The following is a 20,810-nucleotide window of genomic DNA, read 5'->3' on the forward strand; positions in this document are numbered from 1 at the left end:
AGCACAACAGTTTAAAATACACCATGCTATTTGGGCTTTTGTGTGTTTTATAAATTAAAAAAATGCCCTCTGAAATGGAACTGATGACCGTGGGTACACTGGTTGCTATAGCAAGCATTTTTCACTATGCTCTGGGGTTTGAACACATGCTGTCCTAGGGATGGCCATAGGTCAATAATAGAGCGCATGCTTTGCATGTACAAGGTCCAAGGTTCAATTATCTGCATATCCATTTAAAAGGATCTGAGGTGATGAGGTGCAAAGACCTCTGTTTGAATCTATGGAGAGATGCTGCTAGTCAGAATAGACAATGCTGCATTAGATGTACCAATGGTCTGGCCCAGCAGAATGCAGTTTTGTGTGTACATTTGAGTAGTTTCACAATATGAGTTTCACAGCCTTGTAAATTTCAAGTTCAAGTCTTGTCCTGGCAGTTTGCTTGTGCTCTAAGAAAATATACATGTTGTCACAATCTGAGCCAGAGTTGTACCATTGAAAATGTAATGTTGCTACAGAACATTCTTACTAGCCCTTTAAAAAGTGCCTAATGCTTTTCACTTTATCTGGCATCACCACATAAAGGAATTTCAAAAAGCTTTTGACGAGTCCTTCACCAAAGATGCCTGAACAAACTTCGCAGTCATGAGAGAAGAGAAGAGGCCCTCTTTTGGATCTGTTACTGGTTAAATAATAGAAAGCAGAGAGTAGGAATAAATTCTCAATTCTCACAATGGAGGGATGTAAATAGTGGGGTCCCCCAAAGACATGTATTGGGACTAGGGATGTCGGAGGAATCCATCTGGGGGGTGAAGCTCATCAAGCTTTAATCATATCGCCCTCCTGGACTTTGGCTCACTTTCCTGTGAGCTGGCCCAACTCAATCCATTTGCGGATTTCCTTAAAAAATTTTTTTTGCATAATTTGCACAAATTACAGCCTTAATTGAGACTGGTGCTTTTTAACTTGTTCATAAACAATCTCGAAATAGGAGTGAACAGTGAGGTGGCCAAGTTGCTGATGACACAATATTATTTGGGGTAGTTAGAACAACAAGGGATAACAAACAACCCCAGAAGAATATTTCTAATCTGGGAATGGGCATTAGAATGGCAAATGCAGGTCACTGTAAGCAAGGGTAAAGTAATCCACACTGAGGCAAAAAAATCCTAACTTCACATATGTGCTGATGAGGTCTGAGCTGAAAGTGATTGTCCAAGAAAGGAATCTTGGGGTTGTGGTAAATACAGTCAGGGCCAGAAATATTGGAACAAGGATAACTGTTTTGCTAGTTGGCCTCTGTACACCACCACACTGAAGTTGAAAGGAAACACACCCAGATGGGAGCGAAGTCAGGACTTCAGCTGTAATTCAAGGGGTTTGACAAAAGTGGGGCACTAACCATTCAGGAAGTACAGCCAGTGGCATACACACACACTCCATCATCGGTGGCTCATAAGTAATGGAACGAATGGCTGACAAGCAGCTGCATGGCCAAGTGTGGCCTGTTCCCTGGGTACCCCATGACCAAACAAGCAGATAAAAGGCCTGGAGGTGGTTCTGAGTGTTACATTTGCATTTGGTAGCTGTTCACTGGAACTCCCAACATGAGGTCCAAAGAGGTGTCCATGCGAGTGAAGGACGCCATCATTAGGCTGAGGAAACAAAATAAACCCATCAGAGAGAGAGCAAAAATGGTGGGAGTGGCCAACACAACAGTTTGGATCATCCTGAAAAAGAAGGAATTAACTGGCAAGCTCAGCAACAGCCTGGAAGACCACAGAAGATAACTAAAGGGGATGACCACAGAATTCTGCTCATGGTGAAGAGGAACCCTTTCCCAACATCTAGCCAGGTCAAGAACACTCCTGAGGAGGTAAGCATGACATTGTCAACATCTACAGTCAAGAGACGGCTTTATGAATGTAAATACAGAGGCTCTCCAACAAGGTGCAAACCACTGGTAACGCTCAAGAACAGACAGGCCAGATTAGTCTTTGCCAGCAGACACCTAAAAAAGCCTGCCCAGGTCTGGAATAAGATTCTTTGGACTGATGAAACCAAGATTAACTTGTACCAGAATGATGGGAAGAGAAAAGTATGGAGAAGGAAAGGAACAGCTCATGATCCAAAGCATACCACATCACCTGAACATGGTGGAGGCAGTGTATGGCATGGGCATGTATGGCTGCCAATGGAACTGGGTCACTGGTGTTTATTGATGACCTGACTGCTGATAAAAGCAGCAGGATGAATTCTGAAGTGTGTAGGGCTATATTTTCTGCTCAGATTCAGCCGAATGCTGCCAAACTGATAGGACGCCACTTCATATTGCAGATGGAGAATGACCCAAAGCATCCAGCAAAAGCTACCCAAGAGTTTCTCAAGGCAAAGAAGTGGGATGTTCTTCAGTGGCCACGTCAGTCACCTGATCTCAACCCAATAAAGCATGCTTCTCACTTACTGAAGACCGAAGGCAGAAAGACCCACAAACAAGGACCAGCTGAAGGTAGGTGCAGTAAAGGCCTGGCAAAGCATCTTGAGGGAGGAAACTCAGCATTTGGTCATGTCCATGGGTTCCAGACTTCAGGCAGTCATTGACTGCAAAGGATTTTCATCCAGGTAGTAAAGGCGATCCTTAAGTTTGAAATGATGTTGGTTTGTTCCATTACTTATGAGCCACCAATGATGGGTGTGTATGCCACTGGCTGTCCTTCCTGAATGATTAGTGCCCCACTTTTGTCAAACCCCTTGAATTACAGCTGGAAGTCCTGACTTCGCTCCCATCTGGGTGTGTTTCCTTTCAACTTCAATGTGGTGGTGTACAGAGACCAACTGGCAAAACAGTTATCCTTGTTCCAATATTTCTGGCCCTGACTGTAGCTTGATGAAGGCATCATCCCAGCATGCAGGACACAGAATAATGGGATCAAGTTACAGGAAGTCCGATGCTGGCTGAACATCAGGAAAAACTTCCTGACTGTCAGAGCAATATGACAATGGAACCAATTCCCTAGGGAGGTGGTGGGCTCTCCCACGCTGGAGGCATTCAATACGAGGCTGGACAGCCATCTGTCGGGGATGCTCTGACTTGGATTCCTGCACTGAGCAGGGGGTTGGATTCGATGGTCTTGTAGGTCCCTTCCAACCCTATTGTGGTATGATTCTATGATCAAGCCATTGTGTTGCTGTTGTGAAAAAGGTGAATTCCATGGTTTAATTTTCTGATTCAGTAATGAAAAAGCTAAGGAGTTTGGTCTTGCATATTGCCAATTGCTCCTGGGGAAGGAAACTTCCATTTTTGAAATGTGTCAGGCTTGAATAAATTCTGGCAAGTCTAAGAACTGCTCATTTATTGGAGGACAGACAAAAAGTACTTCTTCAAATAGTGCATATAGTAGTGTGGAGCTCACTACTATAAGATGTAGTGATGACTCCCAACCTGGATGTCTGTAAAAGGGGATTAGACAAGGGCATGGGGGATCAAGCCAGCAATGGCTACCATTTCTTCTGGTATCAGAAGCAGTATGCCTCTGAACACCAGTCTCTGGAGAACACAACTGGGAAAGTACTAATACATTGAAATCCTGCTTGTGAGATTGCCATGGGCATCTTATCCCATGGGCCACTGTGTAAACAGAATTCTGGATTAGATAGGCCTTTGTCTGATCCAGCATAGATCCTCTTATGTTCATATGACATTTTAATATCTCAGTAAATGCTTTAGTACTGGCCAAAGCATCTTGGTTTTGGATGTTCCTATCTTCTGTGTCCAGCTCAGGAAATCTTTGATCGCAGCAATTCTGTATGTGATTCCCCCATTCAGCCCACCCAGCTTGTCACTTCCCTCTTCAACTGAGCTATTAACAATGCAGGAGCCCTGACCTCTTTTACATCTGGCCACCCTACTGGCAGAGCTGCACAGAAATCTGGTCAAAAGCTACCATTTAATGCTCACAGGGGCTTAGAGAGATAGCGATTAGCACAAGGCTAGCCATATAAGAGATTTTGTTTTACTTGCTATGTTAAAGCATTGGGAGCCAGAAGAAACCCTAGCCAATGAATTGAGTATTCATTTTCATTTGAATAACATTTTTTTTTCATTTTTTATCTTATTTTATTTTTTAACTAACTTTTTTCCATTTATTTGTCTTGTAACACACACTTCCGCACCAGTGGGACTCTGCTTTTAACCTCTACTGAGTAGAGGAGCAGGCACAAGCTAGTCTAGAACAATCACAAAGCTAGACACAAAAAGGGAAAAGAGGCTATGGAAGGACAAGACTCTCCAGTGGTGGTGACCTGTAAGGTGTGTGCAATGTTTGTTTTCTTGCCTGAGAACAACATGGCCTACACCTGCAACAAGTGCAAGTTGATCACGCTGCTGGAAGAAAAAGTAAGTGGACTGGAGCAGCAACTGTCAACTCTCCGGGGAATAAGAGAACATGAAGAGTTCTTGGACAGAATGGGGGAACTACAGCAGAAAAGGGAACACCAGAAGCTTGAAGAGCAACAGCAAGATGAGGCAGTGGGAAATGCTGAGGTGAAGAAAAATGGAGTAGAGGATACTCCTTGGAAAAGGGTGACAGTTAGGAGAAGAAGCCACTCTCCGCCAGTGGAAGCAGTGGAGCTGTGGAACCGATTCCAGGTACTTGTGGATGAGACTGGAGGACAGCCTGCAGAGGAAGAATCACAGGGGAACCTACATGAGAGTGAGCAAGAGGCTGAAGGTCAAACAGAGGCAATGAAAGCCAGGCCTACAACAAGAAGAAGAGAAGAGTGGTAGTAGTGGGAGACTCCTTGCTGCGTGTGATTGAGACCCAAGTATGTTGTGAAGACCCGTGGACTCGCCAGGTATGTTGTCTTCCGGGAGGACGAATTGGAGACGTGACTGAAAGGTTGCCTGCACTCATAAAGCCAACTGACAGGTATCCCTTTCTTCTCATCCATGTGGGAACAAATGATACCGCCAAGCGGAGCTACGAAGAAATCACGTCAGACTTTGAAGCTTTGGGAAGGAAACTCAAGAACTTTGGGGCCCAGATAGTTTTCTCATCCATCCTTCCAGTAGTTAGAAGAGGGATAGAAAGGGAACGAAAAATACTCCGAGTGAATGACTGGCTACGAAGGTGGTGCCGACAAGAGAGATTTGGATTCTGGGACCACGGGCTATACTTCCTTGAAGATGGACTGTTGGCAAGGGATGGGTTGCACCTCACGAAGGATGGGAAGAATGTGTTTGGCCACAGCATGAAGAACTTCATCAGGAGGGCTTTAAACTGAATCCTACGGGGAAGGGAGATGTAATGTTGGGGGTAACAATGGACGTAGGCGCATGCACTGCAGTGGAGAGAACAGCTCATGTAGGAAGAAAGCCAGACTATGAAGCACATGGTCTTCGATGTCTATATACTAATGCCCAGAGTATGGGAAACAAACAGAACGAACTTGAACTCTTAATATAGGAGGGAAATTATGACTTGATAGGTATAACTGAGACTTGGTGGGATGACTCCCATGACTGGAATACAGCAATTGAAGGATATCACTTGTTCAAAAAGAACAGGAGGAACAGAAAGGGAGGTGGGGTTGCACTGTATGTGAAAAATACATATCTCTGCACAGAAATACAGGAGGAGGAGCTTGGTAGCCCCATCGAGAGCGTCTGGATCAAAATAAATGGAGCAAAGAATAAAAGGAACCTGGAGTCTACTACTGGCCACCCAACCAAGGAGAAGACGAGGATGAAACTTTTGAAAAGCAAATAGCCAGTGTTTTAAGGAAGCATGATGTAGTAGTAATGAGGGACTTCAATTTTCCCGATATTTGTTGGGAGACAAATTCTGCAAAACATGGTCCCTCCAGGAAATTCCTGACTTGTGTAGCGGATAACTTTCTCCTACAGAAAGTAGAGGAAGGAACTAGAGGATCGGCTATCCTTGACTTGATCCTAACCAACAGAGATGACTTAGTGGATCAAGTAGCAGTTACAGGAACTCTGGGGGAAAGGGACCATGTTGCACTTGAGTTCTTGATCTAAGGGAAGCAAAAGCCGAGTGTAGTCAAACGCGTACCCTGGATTTAAGGAAAGCTGATTTTAATAAACTCAGAACAATGATCAGTAAGGTCCCATGGCAAGCGATGCTAACGAGAAAAGGAGTCCAAGATGGGTGGGAGCTTTTAAAAAAGGAAATTCTCAAGGCACAATCACAAGCAATTCCAACAAGAAGAAAAGGTGGAAGACAACAGAAGAAGCCAATGTGGCTTCACAAAAAGCTTAGGGATGACCTGAAAACAAAAAAGGATACATATAGGAAGTGGAAAGAAGGCCAAGTAACAAAGGAAGAGTACAGACAGGTAGCACAGAATTGCAGGGATGGCGTCAGGAAGGCTAAAGCTGAGAACGAGCTGAGGTTAGTGAAGGATGCTAAAAACAACAAAAAGGCTTTCTTCAGCTACATGCATAGTAAAAGGCAGAGGAAAGAAATGGTGGTTCAGCTATTAAATAAGGATGGCAAAATAGATGACAAAGAAAAGGCAGAGGTGCTCAATTCCTACTTTGGCTCAGTCTTCTCCCAAAAGAGGGTCTGTGACCCCCCTGGCAAAGGCAAAGTGCAGGCTGAAGGGGCAGGATTGCAGCTTGAGATCGACAGGCATATGGTCAAGGAACACCTCATTACTTTGAATGAGTTCAAATCTCCAGGGCCAGATGAACTGCATCCTAGAGTAATCAAGGAACTGGCAGAAGAACTCTCAGAACCACTGTCTATTCTCTTTAAGAAATCATGGAGGACGGGGGAAGTGCGAGATGACTGGAGGAGGGCTAATGTTGTCCCTATCTATAAAAAGGGTAAAAAGGAGGAACCTGGGAACTACAGACCAGTCAGTCTGACATCAATCCCTGGGAAAATGCTGGAGCAGATGATAAAGCAATCCATCTGTAAGCACCTTGAAAACAATGCAGTGATTACTCGAAGCCAACATGGATTTGTCAAAAACAAGTCCTGCCAGACAAATCTGATTTCATTTTTTGATCAAGTCACCTCCCTTGTAGACCGTGGGAATGCTGTAGATATCATATACCTCGACTTCAGCAAAGCTTTCGACAAAGTGCCCCATGATATCCTGATGAGCAAACTAGCTCAAAGTGGGCTAGATGAAACAACGATCCGGTGGATCCACAGTTGGCTACAGAATCGGACTCAAAGAGTGCTTATCAATGGGACCTTCTCAAACTGGGGAGAGGTAATGAATGGGGTACCGCAGGGCTCAGTCCTGGGCCCAGTGCTCTTCAACATTTGTATTAATGACTTGGAGGAGGAGGTGCAGGGAATGCTGATCAAATTTGCAGATGACACCAAATTGGGCGGGATAGCTAATACTTTGGAAGACAGAAACAAAATTCAAAGTGATCTGGATAGGCTGGAGCGCTGGGCAGAAAACAACAGAATGACATTTAATAGGGATAAATGCCAAGTTCTGCACCTAGGAAAAAGAAACCAAATGCACAGTTACAAGATGGGGGATACATGGCTCAACAACACTACAAGCGAGAAAGATCTTGGCATTCTTGTCGATCACAAGCTGAATATGAGCCAACAATGTGATGTGGCTGCAAAAAAGGCAAATGCTCTTTTGGGCTGCATTAATAGAGGCATAGCTTCCAAATCCCGGGAAGTACTAGTTCCCCTCTACTCAGCACTGGTTAGGCCTCATCTGGAGTACTGTGTCCAGTTCTGGGCACCACACTTTAAGAAGGATGCAGACAAATTGGAGAGGGTTCAGAGGAGGGCAACAAAGATGATCAGGGGACTGGAAACAAAGCCCTATGAAGAGACACTGAAATAACTGGTCATGTTTAGCCTTGAGAAGAGAAGACTGAGGGGAGATATGATAGCGCTCTTCAAGTACTTGAAAGGTTGTCACAGAGAGGAAGGCCAGGATCTCTTCTCGGTCATGCCAGAGTGCAGGACACAGAATAATGGGCGCAAGTTACAGGAAGCCAGATTCTGGCTGAACATCAGGAAAAACTTCTTGTTAGAGCAATACGACAATGGAACCACTTACCTAGGGAGGTGGTGGGCTCTCCCACACTGGAGGCGTTCAAGACGAGGGTGGACAGCCATCTCTCAGGGATGCTCTGACTTGGATTCCTGCATTGAGCAGGGGGTTGGACTCGATGGCCTTGTAGGCCCCTTCCAACCCCACTATTCTATGATTCTATGAATATTTCCCCAAAGAACTTACCAGTAGATCCCAATCTACCTCCCAACCACCCCTGGTTTGAGAACAAACTGTTGTTACATAGCCAATATTTTACTGAAGGGCTTTAAAGTACTTTTAGCATACCTTGAACTTGAGCTGGACATCCTAGAGAGTGAAGTCAAGTGGGCCTTAGGAAGCATTAGTAACAACAAAGCTAGCGGAGATGACAGTATTCCAGCCAAGCTATTTAAAATCCTAAAAGATGATGCTGTTAAAGTGCTGCATTCAATATGCCAACAAATCTGGAACACTCAACAGTGGCCACAAGACTGGAAAAGGTCAGTTTACATTCCAATTCCAAAGAAGGGCAACGCCAAAGAGTGTTCAAACTACCGCACAATTGCGCTCATTTCACATGCCAGCAAGGTGATGCTCAAAATCCTACAAGCTAGGCTTCAGCAGTATGCGAACCGAGAACTACCGGAAGTACAAGCTGAGTTTCGAAGAGGCAGAGGAACTAGAGATCAAATCGCCAACATTCGCTGCATCATGGAGAAAGCAAGAGAATTCCAGAAAAACGTCTATTTCTGCTTCATTGACTACGCTAAAGCCTTTGATTGTGTGGATCACAACAAACTGTGGCAAATTCTGAAAGTGATGGGAGTACCAGACCGCCTTACCCGTCTCCTGAGAAACCTGTACGAGGGTCAAGAAGCAACAGTAAGAACCAGACATGGAACAACCGATTGGTTCAAAATTGGGAAAGGAGTACGACAAGGCTGCATATTGTCACCCTGCTTATTTAACTTATATGCAGAGTACATCATGAGAAATGCCGGGTTGGATGAATCACAGGTCGGAATTAAGATTGCCGGGAGAATTATCAACAACCTCCGATATGCAGACGATACCACCCTAATGGCAGAAAGCGAAGAGGATCTCAAGAGCCTCTTGTTGAGGGTGAAAGAGGAGAGTGCAAAAGCTGGTTTGAAACTCAACATTAAAAAAACTAAGATCATGTCATCTGGCCCTATCACTTCCTGGCATATAGAAGGGGAAGAAATGGAAGCAGTGACAGATTTTACTTTCTTGGGCTCCAAGATCACCGCAGACGGTGACTGGAGCCATGAAATTAAAAGACGCTTGCTCCTGGGGAGGAAAGCTATGGCCAACCTAGACAGCATAGTAAGAAGCAGAGACATCACCTTGCCGACAAAGGTCCGTCTAATCAAAGCTATGGTTTTCCCAGTAGTAATGTATGGCTGTGAGAGCTGGACTATAAGGAAGGCTGAGCGCCGAAGAATGGATGCTTTTGAACTGTGGTGCTGGAGAAGACTCTTACGAGTCCCCTGGACTGCAAGGAGGTCAAATCAGTCCATCCTAAAGGAAATCAACCCTGACTGCTCATTGGAAGGACAGATAATGAAGCTGAAGCTCCAATATTTTGGCCACCTAATGCGAAGAGAAAACTCCCTGGAAAAGACCCTGATGCGGGGAAAGACTGAAGGCAAAAGGAGAAGGGGACGGCAGAGGATGAGATGGCTAGATAGCATCACGGATGCAATGAATATGAACTTGAGCACGCTCCGGGAGAGAGCGCAGGACAGGAAGGCCTGGCGTGCTATGGTCCATGGGGTCACGAAGAGTCGGACACGACTGAATGACTGAACAACAACAAGCATACCTTTGCACGTGCACACATGCACACAGATAAGTGCCTTGTTCACCCAGCTAAAATGTCCATGTATGGAAGCCACAATGGCAGGGTTTTGCTGGATTAATTAACAGCATAATGATATGCATGTCTACTCAAAAGTAAGTGGCATTGAGTTCAGTTGCACATACTCCCAGGTAAATGTATGGGAGTGCAGCCCAGTTATAGCATCTAAAGGTGCAATCCTACATGTGTTTAGTCAGAAGAAAGTTCTACAGTTTCCAGCAAGCCCCAGTCAGCATGGCTAGCTGGAGGGATACTGGGAGGAGTAGGACTTTTTTTCTGGCTAAATATGCATAGGATTGTGCCCGAAAAAATTGTTCTTCAATTTGAATTTATCTGAAGTTTCTGGCTTTCAGGAACAGAACCAATTTGTAAATATTTTGTTTCAGCCCATCAGTCACAATTAAAGATAGTGCAAATTGATAATAGCTCTTGGTATAAGCATTTTAATTTTTAATTCTAGATCGAATAACTGTTTAAACAATATATTAAATATTTCAAGTTTGCTTCCTACCATGCAAAAATTAGAATGTAAATACTTCAATATTATTCTAAATATTTTTCCAGCTTTTTCTGTGTGGAGTAGTTATCCCATAGCTACAACAAGTGTTACTTCATCCAGAATCCTCTGTTCGTCTCTGTGGAGGAATAGTTTTGGGGTGGATGAATATCATATGATTACTGTATTTATTCAAATGTAGTTCTAGAACAGCAGTATGAAAGTTAGGTAAAAATATTTATAAATCCTCATTAACTTAAACTTTTATGGTAGATTTGATCATAGCCTGAGGACACATAATGCTGCTAAGTTCAAGGCTAAGCAGGCCCTGAATACTTTCCTGAATGGGAGACTGTTTGAGGGATCCATCTGAGTTGTTCAGAACTTCCCAAAGGAAGTGTTTGTTATAAATGTAACCTTCTTAAAAATCATTAAGGAGTACACACAGCCTTAATAGTGTTGTACTCTAAAATCATTACAGTTAGCTAGTTGATACATTGTCGTGTATTCAACATTAAGTCCATTGTCCAAATATATACTATTTAAGGCCATGCATTTACCACAATAAAACATTTGGAGAACATTGCTGAAAGCTGTATGCAAGAGGGAATGATTTTTTTTTTTAAAGAAGATTGTGGGGAGGGCAAGATACCATTTGCCAGTATGTGAAAAAGCTGCCATAAGCAGAGGGGGACAGACAAAAAGGAACAGATTGTGGCTGCAGCAAAGCTAAGACATGTAAGAACAATTTATCATTGCAACAAACTGCACTGTTCAGGGAGGATATACTCTATAAAATCCATAGAGAGGGAAATCGAGCCAGTACTAATAATCTCCTGTGTTTTAACCCTAAAGAATTATTGGGATTAGAATGGCATTTGAGGTACTTTGATTCTGTGAAACTGACTGCAGTAAAGTTGCAGTATTTTTTGTGACTCTCAAATGTTTATTATTATATTATGGAAGGTGAGCCTGTTATTTTTACCAGAATGCTGAGATGGGCCATGTAATAGGCATACAGTATGCTGTAGAACACCTTTCTCCAGCTTGCGCTCTCTAGAAGTTTTAGACTACAACTCCCAGCATTCCTGACTATTGGCCATGCTGGCTGGGCCTGATGGGAGTTGAAATCCAACACATCTGATGGGAGTTGAAATCCAACACTGGGAAATGCTGGGCCATGTGGGGAAAAACTTTGGTGTGGCTCCTCCCCATGCCAAGACTACCCTGGAGAAATTTGTGACTGATTTAAAACTGAAACCATCTTCTTGATGTCGGTTGTTTTGTTTGTTTTGCAGCGACTTACCTTGAGACATGTTAACAGTAACCAGTGTCTTGATGAACCATCTGAGGATGACAAAATGGTTCCTACCATGAAGGACTGCAGCGAAAGTCGATCCCAGCAGTGGCTGTTACGTAACATGACCTTGAGTGGCTAAAGCCAAGAGAGACTTGCTGTGTTTCCTCAGGTCTTGTAAGGTTCTAGACCGCTCGTACTTCACACATTTAGATCGAACAAAAGGATATTCCTCTCCCTTGCTGTCGGTGAAGTGAAAGGTTTTGAAGGCTCGGTTAAAAGCCCACTTGTCAGAACCCCCCCCCCCAACTTTTTTATTGCTTAAAGCATGTTTGCACTTTCCCCCTCAGAATTTTTTACTCATTCAGCTGAACACATAAGCGCTTTATATACCATAACATACACTACTATCAAGACATGATATTCACGAGAAGATCAGACTCATGAAAAGCTCACAAAGCTAAACTCCAAGGGGTTTTTTGTTTTGATTTTTTTGGGGGGTGGGGGGGTGGGCTTGCTGTTGGTTCTGTCATGTAACGTTGCTTGAAAGTGACAATGTTAAATGCCTTATGAAAACTCACTTGCATTGTGAAAGATTATATAATTTGTTTATTAAATTGATGTGCTTGTACTGGTCCTTCATGGCAACAGAGGAAGAATTAGTTTTTCATCTACTGCTACACATAACCAGTGGATCGCTCAGCTGAAAGGATTTCTGAGCATTAAATTTGCTGTATATAATGGATGTTTTTCATGTATAGTACCAGGGAAAAGTTGGCATTGCTGTTCATGAAACCTCTTTGTAAAATCAACAACACTGAATGAAGGATACCCTGGCTGATGGGATGTAAAATTGAAATCACTGTAAAAGGTAACACAATGAAATCGAATTTATAATGTCCACAGGTAACTTGTATACCCTTGGCAAAGTATAAGCTATTGCGAAACATAATATTGTCTCTGGCCAATTCTCATCAACTCCTGTTTGTGACATATATAAAAGATCGCAAAACTTGATCATCTGAATCACGGGGTGAAACCTTTAAAAACTTCTTATAAAAGGTTTACACTAGACACTTTGCCTGAATTCAAATTAAGCTTTGTTACATTAATTACCCCCTTTTCCATATTGATTGTACTATTTGTTCTTATTATAGACATACGTAGCAGTTCAGCAATACCCACTGCAAATGTCAAAGCTTCAACCTGTTAATAAGTCTCCAAAACTTAGCAAGTTAAACAGTTTTACATATGACAGCATTGGGTACAGGATTAATTAAAAGCATATCTAATAAGCTGATAGCCTGCAGCACAGCTGCTTCAGAGGCTTAGTAGAAGTGTAAATAATACACAATATTTTATTTATAAAGAAAGGCAGTTGTATGGCATATTGCTGTATGTGTGTATAAGTGGGAACAACCTTGATCTAACATTGATGTCTGCATGGTTCCCATGTTAAGTCTATCATGAGCAAGGATGGGTCTAGAGATTAATAACATGTGCTTAGTTTAGCTGGATTTACATATGCTTTCTATGGCCATGCCACTTGCCATGCCAAACTGTCTAAGGTGAATTGTGCTCTACTGAGTGGTATGAATTCACCAACATTGTCACCACAATGCAGTCAAGAGATTGGGTAGACCTATCTCTTTCACATTGCAGCAAGAGTCTTTGGGCCTCAGGACAGGGTCAGATAGAGTCCCTTCCTATGAATGAGACCTGCCGCACCATGTTGCCCTTACATTAATATTACCTGTCTGAAGCTTGAATATTCCTATTTCCCTGTCCCACCCACCTCTTGAAGAGTTCTAAGCTGCCACCATTTCAGTATGCCAGTGAAGTGAAAAGTATGCAGCAGTTGTCTGGGCTCAGTGACGTCAAAGGCAAAAGAATATAAATAGGCTGGTGGTCTGCTTCCCAGGCAGGCAGGAAAACATCCAATGAGCAGAAGCAGATAACCTACCCTGAAAAGGGCTGGTGATCAGATTTTAGATCAGGCAGACTCGGATCATGAGACAGGAGACATAGTCAAGGAGAGGCTAATGCTGTCCAGCTGAGATGCGGCATGGTAGGAGTCTGTTCAGCACCTTATCTCAATTAGGGATGGGGGAGAATTTCTCCCTGAAACTTCGGGGGGCCGAGCGCCAACGCATTCGGTCCTCCGAAGGTTGTTCGGGGAGAACTTCTCCGCGCCCCCCCCGGATGGGACTTACCTTTCACGAATGTCCCTCCCAGCGGCAGGTCCCGGCGGCAGTTCGGCAGGTCTTTGTCAGGGGCGGGAGCCGGTCTTTCGACCAGCTGCCGCCGCCGCCATTACAAGCAAAGTAAAAAAAAAAACAAAAACGCCCCTGTGATAGGCTACGTAACGATTAACGTAGCCTATCACAGCTAGATTTGCAAAGTCAGCCTATCACAGGGGCGTGTTGTTGTTTTTTTCTTTTGAAGTTCACGGCCGGGGAGATGGGGCGCTTCTCCCCAGCCTGAATTTCGGCCGGGCGAGGCAGGAAGCCTCCCCCCTGGCCTGAATTTCGGCCGGGCGAGGAGGGAAGCCTCCCCCCCCCGGGCTGAACTTCGGGGGGAGCAGCGAAGCGCCTCCCCCCCACCGTGAAGCAAGCTGCGAGACCAGGTAAGTGACTTCCGTGCACCCCTAATCTCAATGACAAGTTGCCCAGACTGAAAAGCCAATTCTAGGACAGTTCTTATATAAGGCCAGGAGCATTTGTATTGGCTTCAGGAGCAGCAAGATTCAGGTCAGCTAGTCCCTATTCCTGTACAATACATTATCTGGAACTAGAACCTAGAAAAGTATAACGTCTGTGTAAAGGCCTTGGCCATTTGGAGGAACTCCAAGTTTTTATGATCAGTGAAATCTGATGAAATAATCACTTGGTAAGAGTCTATATACATTTTCTCTTTATATTTTTTCTCAAAGAGAGAGAAATATCCAAGGACCACTTGATAGGTCACCTCTATGCAGTGAAGAGCTGTCTTCAGATCTCATTTTAGGTTGCACATGGACTTCATTTTGAGGAACAAGCTTGTCCTTAGAGTAATGATGCAGTTCATCTGTCAGCCCTGGGACTACCTTTGCAAGAGGCTTCAGCAGGGTCCAGGTCTGACACAGGTACACTGGGCAAATGGGTCAGAAGTAGATGTAGCCATAGAGGGCTGAAGATTAGACAATCAAGATCAAGCAGGCAGGGCAAGATTCAGTATTGATGCTCAGTGTAGTGAGTTGCTCAGATTTAGAAGACACCTTGAAAGGGAAGGTTTTGTAGGGCCTGATATGCTTCCATTGGCTTGTGAGGTCAACTGACTATCTTCAGGATGTGGGCTCTGCTTGCAGCACTCGGGCCACTACTGCATTATAGATGGCACCCTTGGCACACACAACCTAGTCTGGCTGGCCAACTGAGGGACCAGAGCATGGATTGCACAGGAGGTAAGATGCTAGAGGCTGGATTCTGGAGGCCCATACCTCCCGTATGCACACGCATACACCAGCTCCTTACATCATCAAGATCTCTTGCAGACAGATTAAAGTTGTCCAGGAGGTTAGAGCCCTACCCTGCTCAGAAGGCAGGGGGAATAGGGCATTACTTACGAAGTTAATGGTAATCTGTAATCTGGGTGGGGCTCTGTTTTACTGTTGCCAGGTTGACTGGTTTGAGCCCAATGGCACTTTATTGTGACAGGCCTTGTTCAGAAGCAGAATGTTTTTCTCTCCCTTATCTCTCTCTGATTCCACTGCACCCTTTCAGGACCCATAAGCATCTACAGTAGCGGTGACCAAACTGTATCAAGAAGTTCTGTATAGCCCAGAGAGCAAACTGCTTCAAAACCATTAAAATAAATGGGTCTGTTCAAGTTAAGTGCATGCTTAAATACATGGAGGACCTACAAATCTTTATGCCTAAGAAAGCAACAATCAACCCAGTGCAGATTAAGGCTGCAATGAGAGTAAATCCCATTGAACATAACAAAACTATATCTGAGTAAAATGCAGATAGTGATGTACAAAGAGGAAAACTTTGTGCTGCTAAGAGAGTTGAAGGTAATGATCCTAAGGTATTGTTTATGATTTAAGGTGAGGTTCTAAAACAAACAATGCTATTTCAAGGCATTAATAGAGTGATACTATTTTGCTACTAGCAAAGTTGCAAAAACAACAAAGTTTTCTGTCACTTTAAAGGCCACTTCGATTCTGTTTGCTGCTAATTCTAGTAAGCATGCCAACATAGTCAAGCACTCCTGCATCTAGTGCTCATCCCAACCCTACTACAAGGTGAATATAAAGGTATCTGCCACTGTTTTGCTGTTACATTCCTAAATGGCCCTGGCAAACTGATTTGGCTGAGATTATTTTAAAACATTTTAAAAGATGATTTTTAAAGGATTATAATGTTGGTTTTCTTAGTTACTGGTGCCCTCTCTCAGTATTTTGTAGACCGGTAAGAAGTGTGCTATTTCTCAGTTAAATGGCATCCATTACTCACATGTTAAGTCAAACACTTTACAATATCAACAAAATGTGGGCTCAAAATTAAAAGCTGCTTTTGAAAAATGTGGGCCTTGTTTTCCCCAGCTGTAAAATGGAACCAATTGTTCCTGATTTCACATGCTGTGGGCTAATTAATATTGGCACATGTAAAAAAAAATTACATAGAAATACCCCTAACAAAATACTCCTAACAAAATCTCACAATTCTTAGTTTCTCTCATGAAAGGAAGGTGAACGTAAAGCTTGAGGAATGTTTGAGATACGAATGTTCTGGAGGCAAGAACAGTATTATGAAACAAAGTAAGCCTGGACCCACTTACCTGAGAGTAAGCCCTATTGAACTCAGTAGTAAACTGAACTGAGTAAACATGCAACGTACTGTAAAAGTATTAAAAGTCCCTTATCCTTGACAACTTCATGAATTACTTGAAGAGGAAGAAATAGGTATGTAAACTTTGAGCAAGTGTTAATGAATTCTCTTTGTATTCAAAGGCTATTTCTGGACTGTTGAGACCCAAGAGTATTATTTTTTAATCAAATAAAGTAGCTAAATAGCCTTTCAAAAAGAGATTAGAACTGTACTCCTAACCAACATGGTCCAGGGTTTTTTTTACTTGAAAGTAATGAAGATCATATCTGATCATATAAATTTTAGTTGCATCTCATTTGTAGATGCTAAATACAGTCTCAAATGAGGCAAATACTAGTAAAGATGTTTAAGAGTAAAGCTATGAATGAGGTTGGAATGGTTTAGAGGATAAATTTGAAGCAGGATTTTATAATGTCATTCTCTAACTCCTTTTGCATCATAATAAACTTGAAAATGTGAACACATTTGCAGTTGCAACAGGACATCAGACTTGTAATTAACTATTGTGATAGCCACAGCTTGAGAATTCCAAATGTATTCCACTAACCATCTCTTTCTCCTGTATTTTCAATGTATGGAATAGCTAAAAGGTCTGCTGCTATTGCTATATGAACACATCTGGTGAGATTACACCACATCTAAATTGCTACTAAATATAAGCTACTGTTTGATCTCAAGGTGTTGAATGAACACCAGCAATGTGTTTTAAATTAGATTATGTGAATTATTAGTGTAAAGGTGTTTTAAAACATTCGCATATACTTCAGAAATCCCAGTGTCATTGTTTCAATTACATTGAAGCTCCCATTTGCCCCTTAAGCAGTGAAAGCTGGATAAGTCCATTTCTTTGCAGATAGGGCCACTCTCAATATCCGTATTCCATATCCATCTAGGCCATTCCATATATGATATGGCAGCAAACCCAAGTTTAACTCAAGTATACACACACTGGGAGTCTTAGCTGATCCAGCCTCCCGATGAGTATATTTGTATGATATGCATGTTTGCAAACATTTGTCACATCCACACATTTTTAGGTGTATATGTAAAATATCTTAAATAATGCATAATATATGAAGTGGCCCTTTAAAATGATGATTGTGGACTTCGCACTGTATTTTAGTTCTCATGTTAGAAGAAGCCTGTGGTATTTGAGGAATTGCTCATAAAACTTCCTGAAGTAAGTGCTTCAGACACAAATGCATATAACATTTCTACAAGTGGGCCATGGATCAAGAATTACACCATTTCAAATGTTGTAACAGTTATTAAATATTAATTCTGCTATAAATTTTAAATATTTATACATTTTGTAGAAATAAAATATGCCAGTTTAGTTTTATTACAGTGTGAATTGTCTTTGTTGTGGGTGTACAGTAGTGTCTTACAATGATCAAATATAAACTTTTTCTCAGAAGTTCCTTAATCGATAGTCTGAGTGTGTCTGAATTATTCTAAATGGCTGAAATGTATACAGCATAGACTGGTGAGACTCCATTCGACTGTCTGGAATGAAAAAGAGACTTTAGCATTGAGAGCTTGCATTCTGACCAAAAAATGCTTACCTACTTTGCCATTTTCTGCTATAGGTGCCGCACTGGGTTGATCTGAATGTGTGTGGGCCGTCATAAATGTAACCACAGACAGAACTTTCGTATCTCCTCATGTCACTCAAATGCAATGCTTTTTAATGGAGTCAGTTCACATTTTTAATATTCAGCTGTCAGTCATCAAGTGTACACGAACCAAGTGATAGGGCATACATATGTGAATCATGCCATAGGCTGCAGTTCCATTATGTATGTATAAGTCCCATTGATTTTGACAGATGTTTTGTGTGCATAGCTGTGTGCATGGTACCAGATCAGTCTCCAGTTGTGTGTGCAGAGTACTGCACTATAGAGCTCCCCCATTCCTTTCTGCAAGCAAGGAAATGTCCTCTGCATTCGTAATGCAGAACATTTTCCTTCTCATAAAAGAGAGTGGGAAAAGGTAGTGCTTTTGATGGATCCTTTTGTTATTCCAGAATGCCATGACTTAAATGAAGGCATGTCTATTCCAGGCTTTGCAAGTTGGAGAACACCTAGGACAGGGATGGGCAACTTGTGGCCTCCAGATGTGTTAGCCTACAACTCCCATCTTTCACCATTAGCTATGCTGGCTAGGGCTGATGGGAGTTGTAGGCCAAAATATCTGGAGAACCATATGTTGCTCACCCATGATCTATAAGGAAAAATTAGGGCCTGTTTTATTGTATGGGTATATGGAACCAGAGACAACTTCTACAATCTGTTTCATCTCTTAAGCTTGGAGCATCTCCTTTCTAAAGCTCCCAGTATGTTGGACTAGAGCAGAAAACTGCTGCCCTTTGCTGAGCTTTGTGTGGGAGCCATTTTTATAGGACCTTGATCTGACACATGATGGCCAGTACATAGAAACCCACATATATGTTCAATGCATGTTGGGGTGGGGGGACAATAACAAGCCCCAAGCCCACCGTACATGCATTCAGTGTACCATTTGCACAGACGCTTATGCACATACAAACTACACATGAATGTGCAAAAAAGATTCCTGTGCACATGGACTAGCATATGCACATATGGTTTGTGTGTGCAGAGGATCTGTGCAGATGACACAATGAATGCATGCAAATTGGGTAGGTCCTGCTGCCTTCCATGGCCACGATGTGCTTTCAGTGCACACACATGGAATGTCTACATAAGGTTCAAATGTTCTATACATCAAGACCATAGTCTTGCAATGACACGGATGACTGAAACTGAAACACTGTCGACATATGGGGAATACTCATTCCCAAATACTTGGGCTATCTACACACATACACAAAGGCTTATGAGTGTTCAATAGGCGTTTCCTGTCCTGCCTTCCACCACTGTTACAGCAGATAACAGCCCCTTCTCACACCACATTACAAATTGCTTTTACAGCTTCTCCAAATTTGAAAGGCAGTACAGAGAGGTGGGGGGGGAGTGAAATCCCCACTGGGTACAGATTTTCATGCTTCTCTGGTTTATAGCCATGGTGCTTAATTAAAATCACTCTTAAAACATCTGTAATATAGATGGTGCAAATATTTTCGGAGACATATTTGCAAAATAAACTTTTGGATTAATGATCCCTATGCATCTATAAACATTAGGATGGAAGTGCTTGTGTGTGTGTGTGCGCGCATAAGCTCTCCAAGATGGGAAAAGGATGCATTTTTAGAAACACATGCAGCGTTTCTTATTTCTTTGCAAAGAGCCAGAGATACCACTTTGGATAGATTTATAAAGCAATCATCATGATGGTTGGTTTGTGATGCTTTTCATCTACAGTGTTGCAACAATACTCTCTGATTACATAAAAATATGGAAAAAAAAAACTGAAATCTAGTCACATTTCCATGCTTAAAATTAACAGATACTCAAGTATCAGTTTATGTTAATAGTTAAAAGTATTTTTAAAATCTCTTTTAAATATTCTGCTTTGAATGGATAATTTCTGCTCTGTAAAAGGCAAGTAAAAGAGACTATTGGAAAAATAAAAGATTAGTGCGTGAATGGGGTACAAATTAAATCTATCCCAGGAGACTGATGGCATCAGGGGCAACAGACAAAATGAGCCCACTTTACCACATTTCTAAACAAAAAGTGGATGTTATAGTGCATGTTATAATGAACAATGATGAGTTCTGATTAGATTAATTCACAGTCTAGTATGAATTCAAAATGTGTGATAAGCCTAAATGCAGTCTCTCTTGACTGTGGACCATTTCAGGAAATGTATTTGTTTATTTAGAACTGACTTACAGAAAATATACACAGGCTTAGATCCAACTGCAAGCAGAATTCCACTCACACAATGGGTTTCCCACCCCTCTTCCTCACTGCAGCCCCCCGCTCCCTGCATCCCATGTTCCTTGAAAAGCTAATTTTAAGGACTGGAAGAATGCTGTGGGATGTGGCACAAGAAGGGGAGAACTAGATGGAGGGGCAAGTCAGTGAAAACTTCAGACACATGGACCACTTGCACAAACAGCAGTGCCTTCTGCTTTCACTGCAGTCGCTTTGGATCCAACCTAGAATTATTAAAAACAGATGAACGTCACAAAAACATTCCTAGACTGGGATCCAAAAAACTGCAGTGGCTTCATGCAGTGTTGGCTCCAGGTTGGGCAAGACATCCTCTGTGGGCCTCTCCTCAATGAGTCTGCCTTCT

The 20,810-nt window shown here is 42.5% G+C and overlaps 1 protein-coding gene across 2 annotated transcripts in view; it reads left to right on the plus strand.

Annotated features, from left to right (window-relative positions):
• Nucleotides 1-14,036, plus strand: part of GALNT13 (polypeptide N-acetylgalactosaminyltransferase 13) — a 328,615-nt gene extending 314,579 nt beyond the window's left edge. For both annotated transcript variants that reach the window (XM_084810981.1, XM_084810989.1), the window contains one exon: nt 11,717-14,036. In XM_084810981.1, coding sequence (XP_084667107.1) covers nt 11,717-11,857 — 141 coding nt within the window. In that variant the 3' untranslated portion in view covers nt 11,858-14,036. The remainder of the gene's footprint in view (nt 1-11,716) is intronic.
• The last annotated feature ends 6,774 nt before the right edge of the window (nt 14,037-20,810 follow it).

This window comes from Heloderma suspectum, chromosome 1 (assembly GCF_057233095.1).
Source record: "Heloderma suspectum isolate Gila_16-S chromosome 1, 16-S_ref, whole genome shotgun sequence".
NCBI lineage: Eukaryota > Metazoa > Chordata > Lepidosauria > Squamata > Helodermatidae > Heloderma > Heloderma suspectum.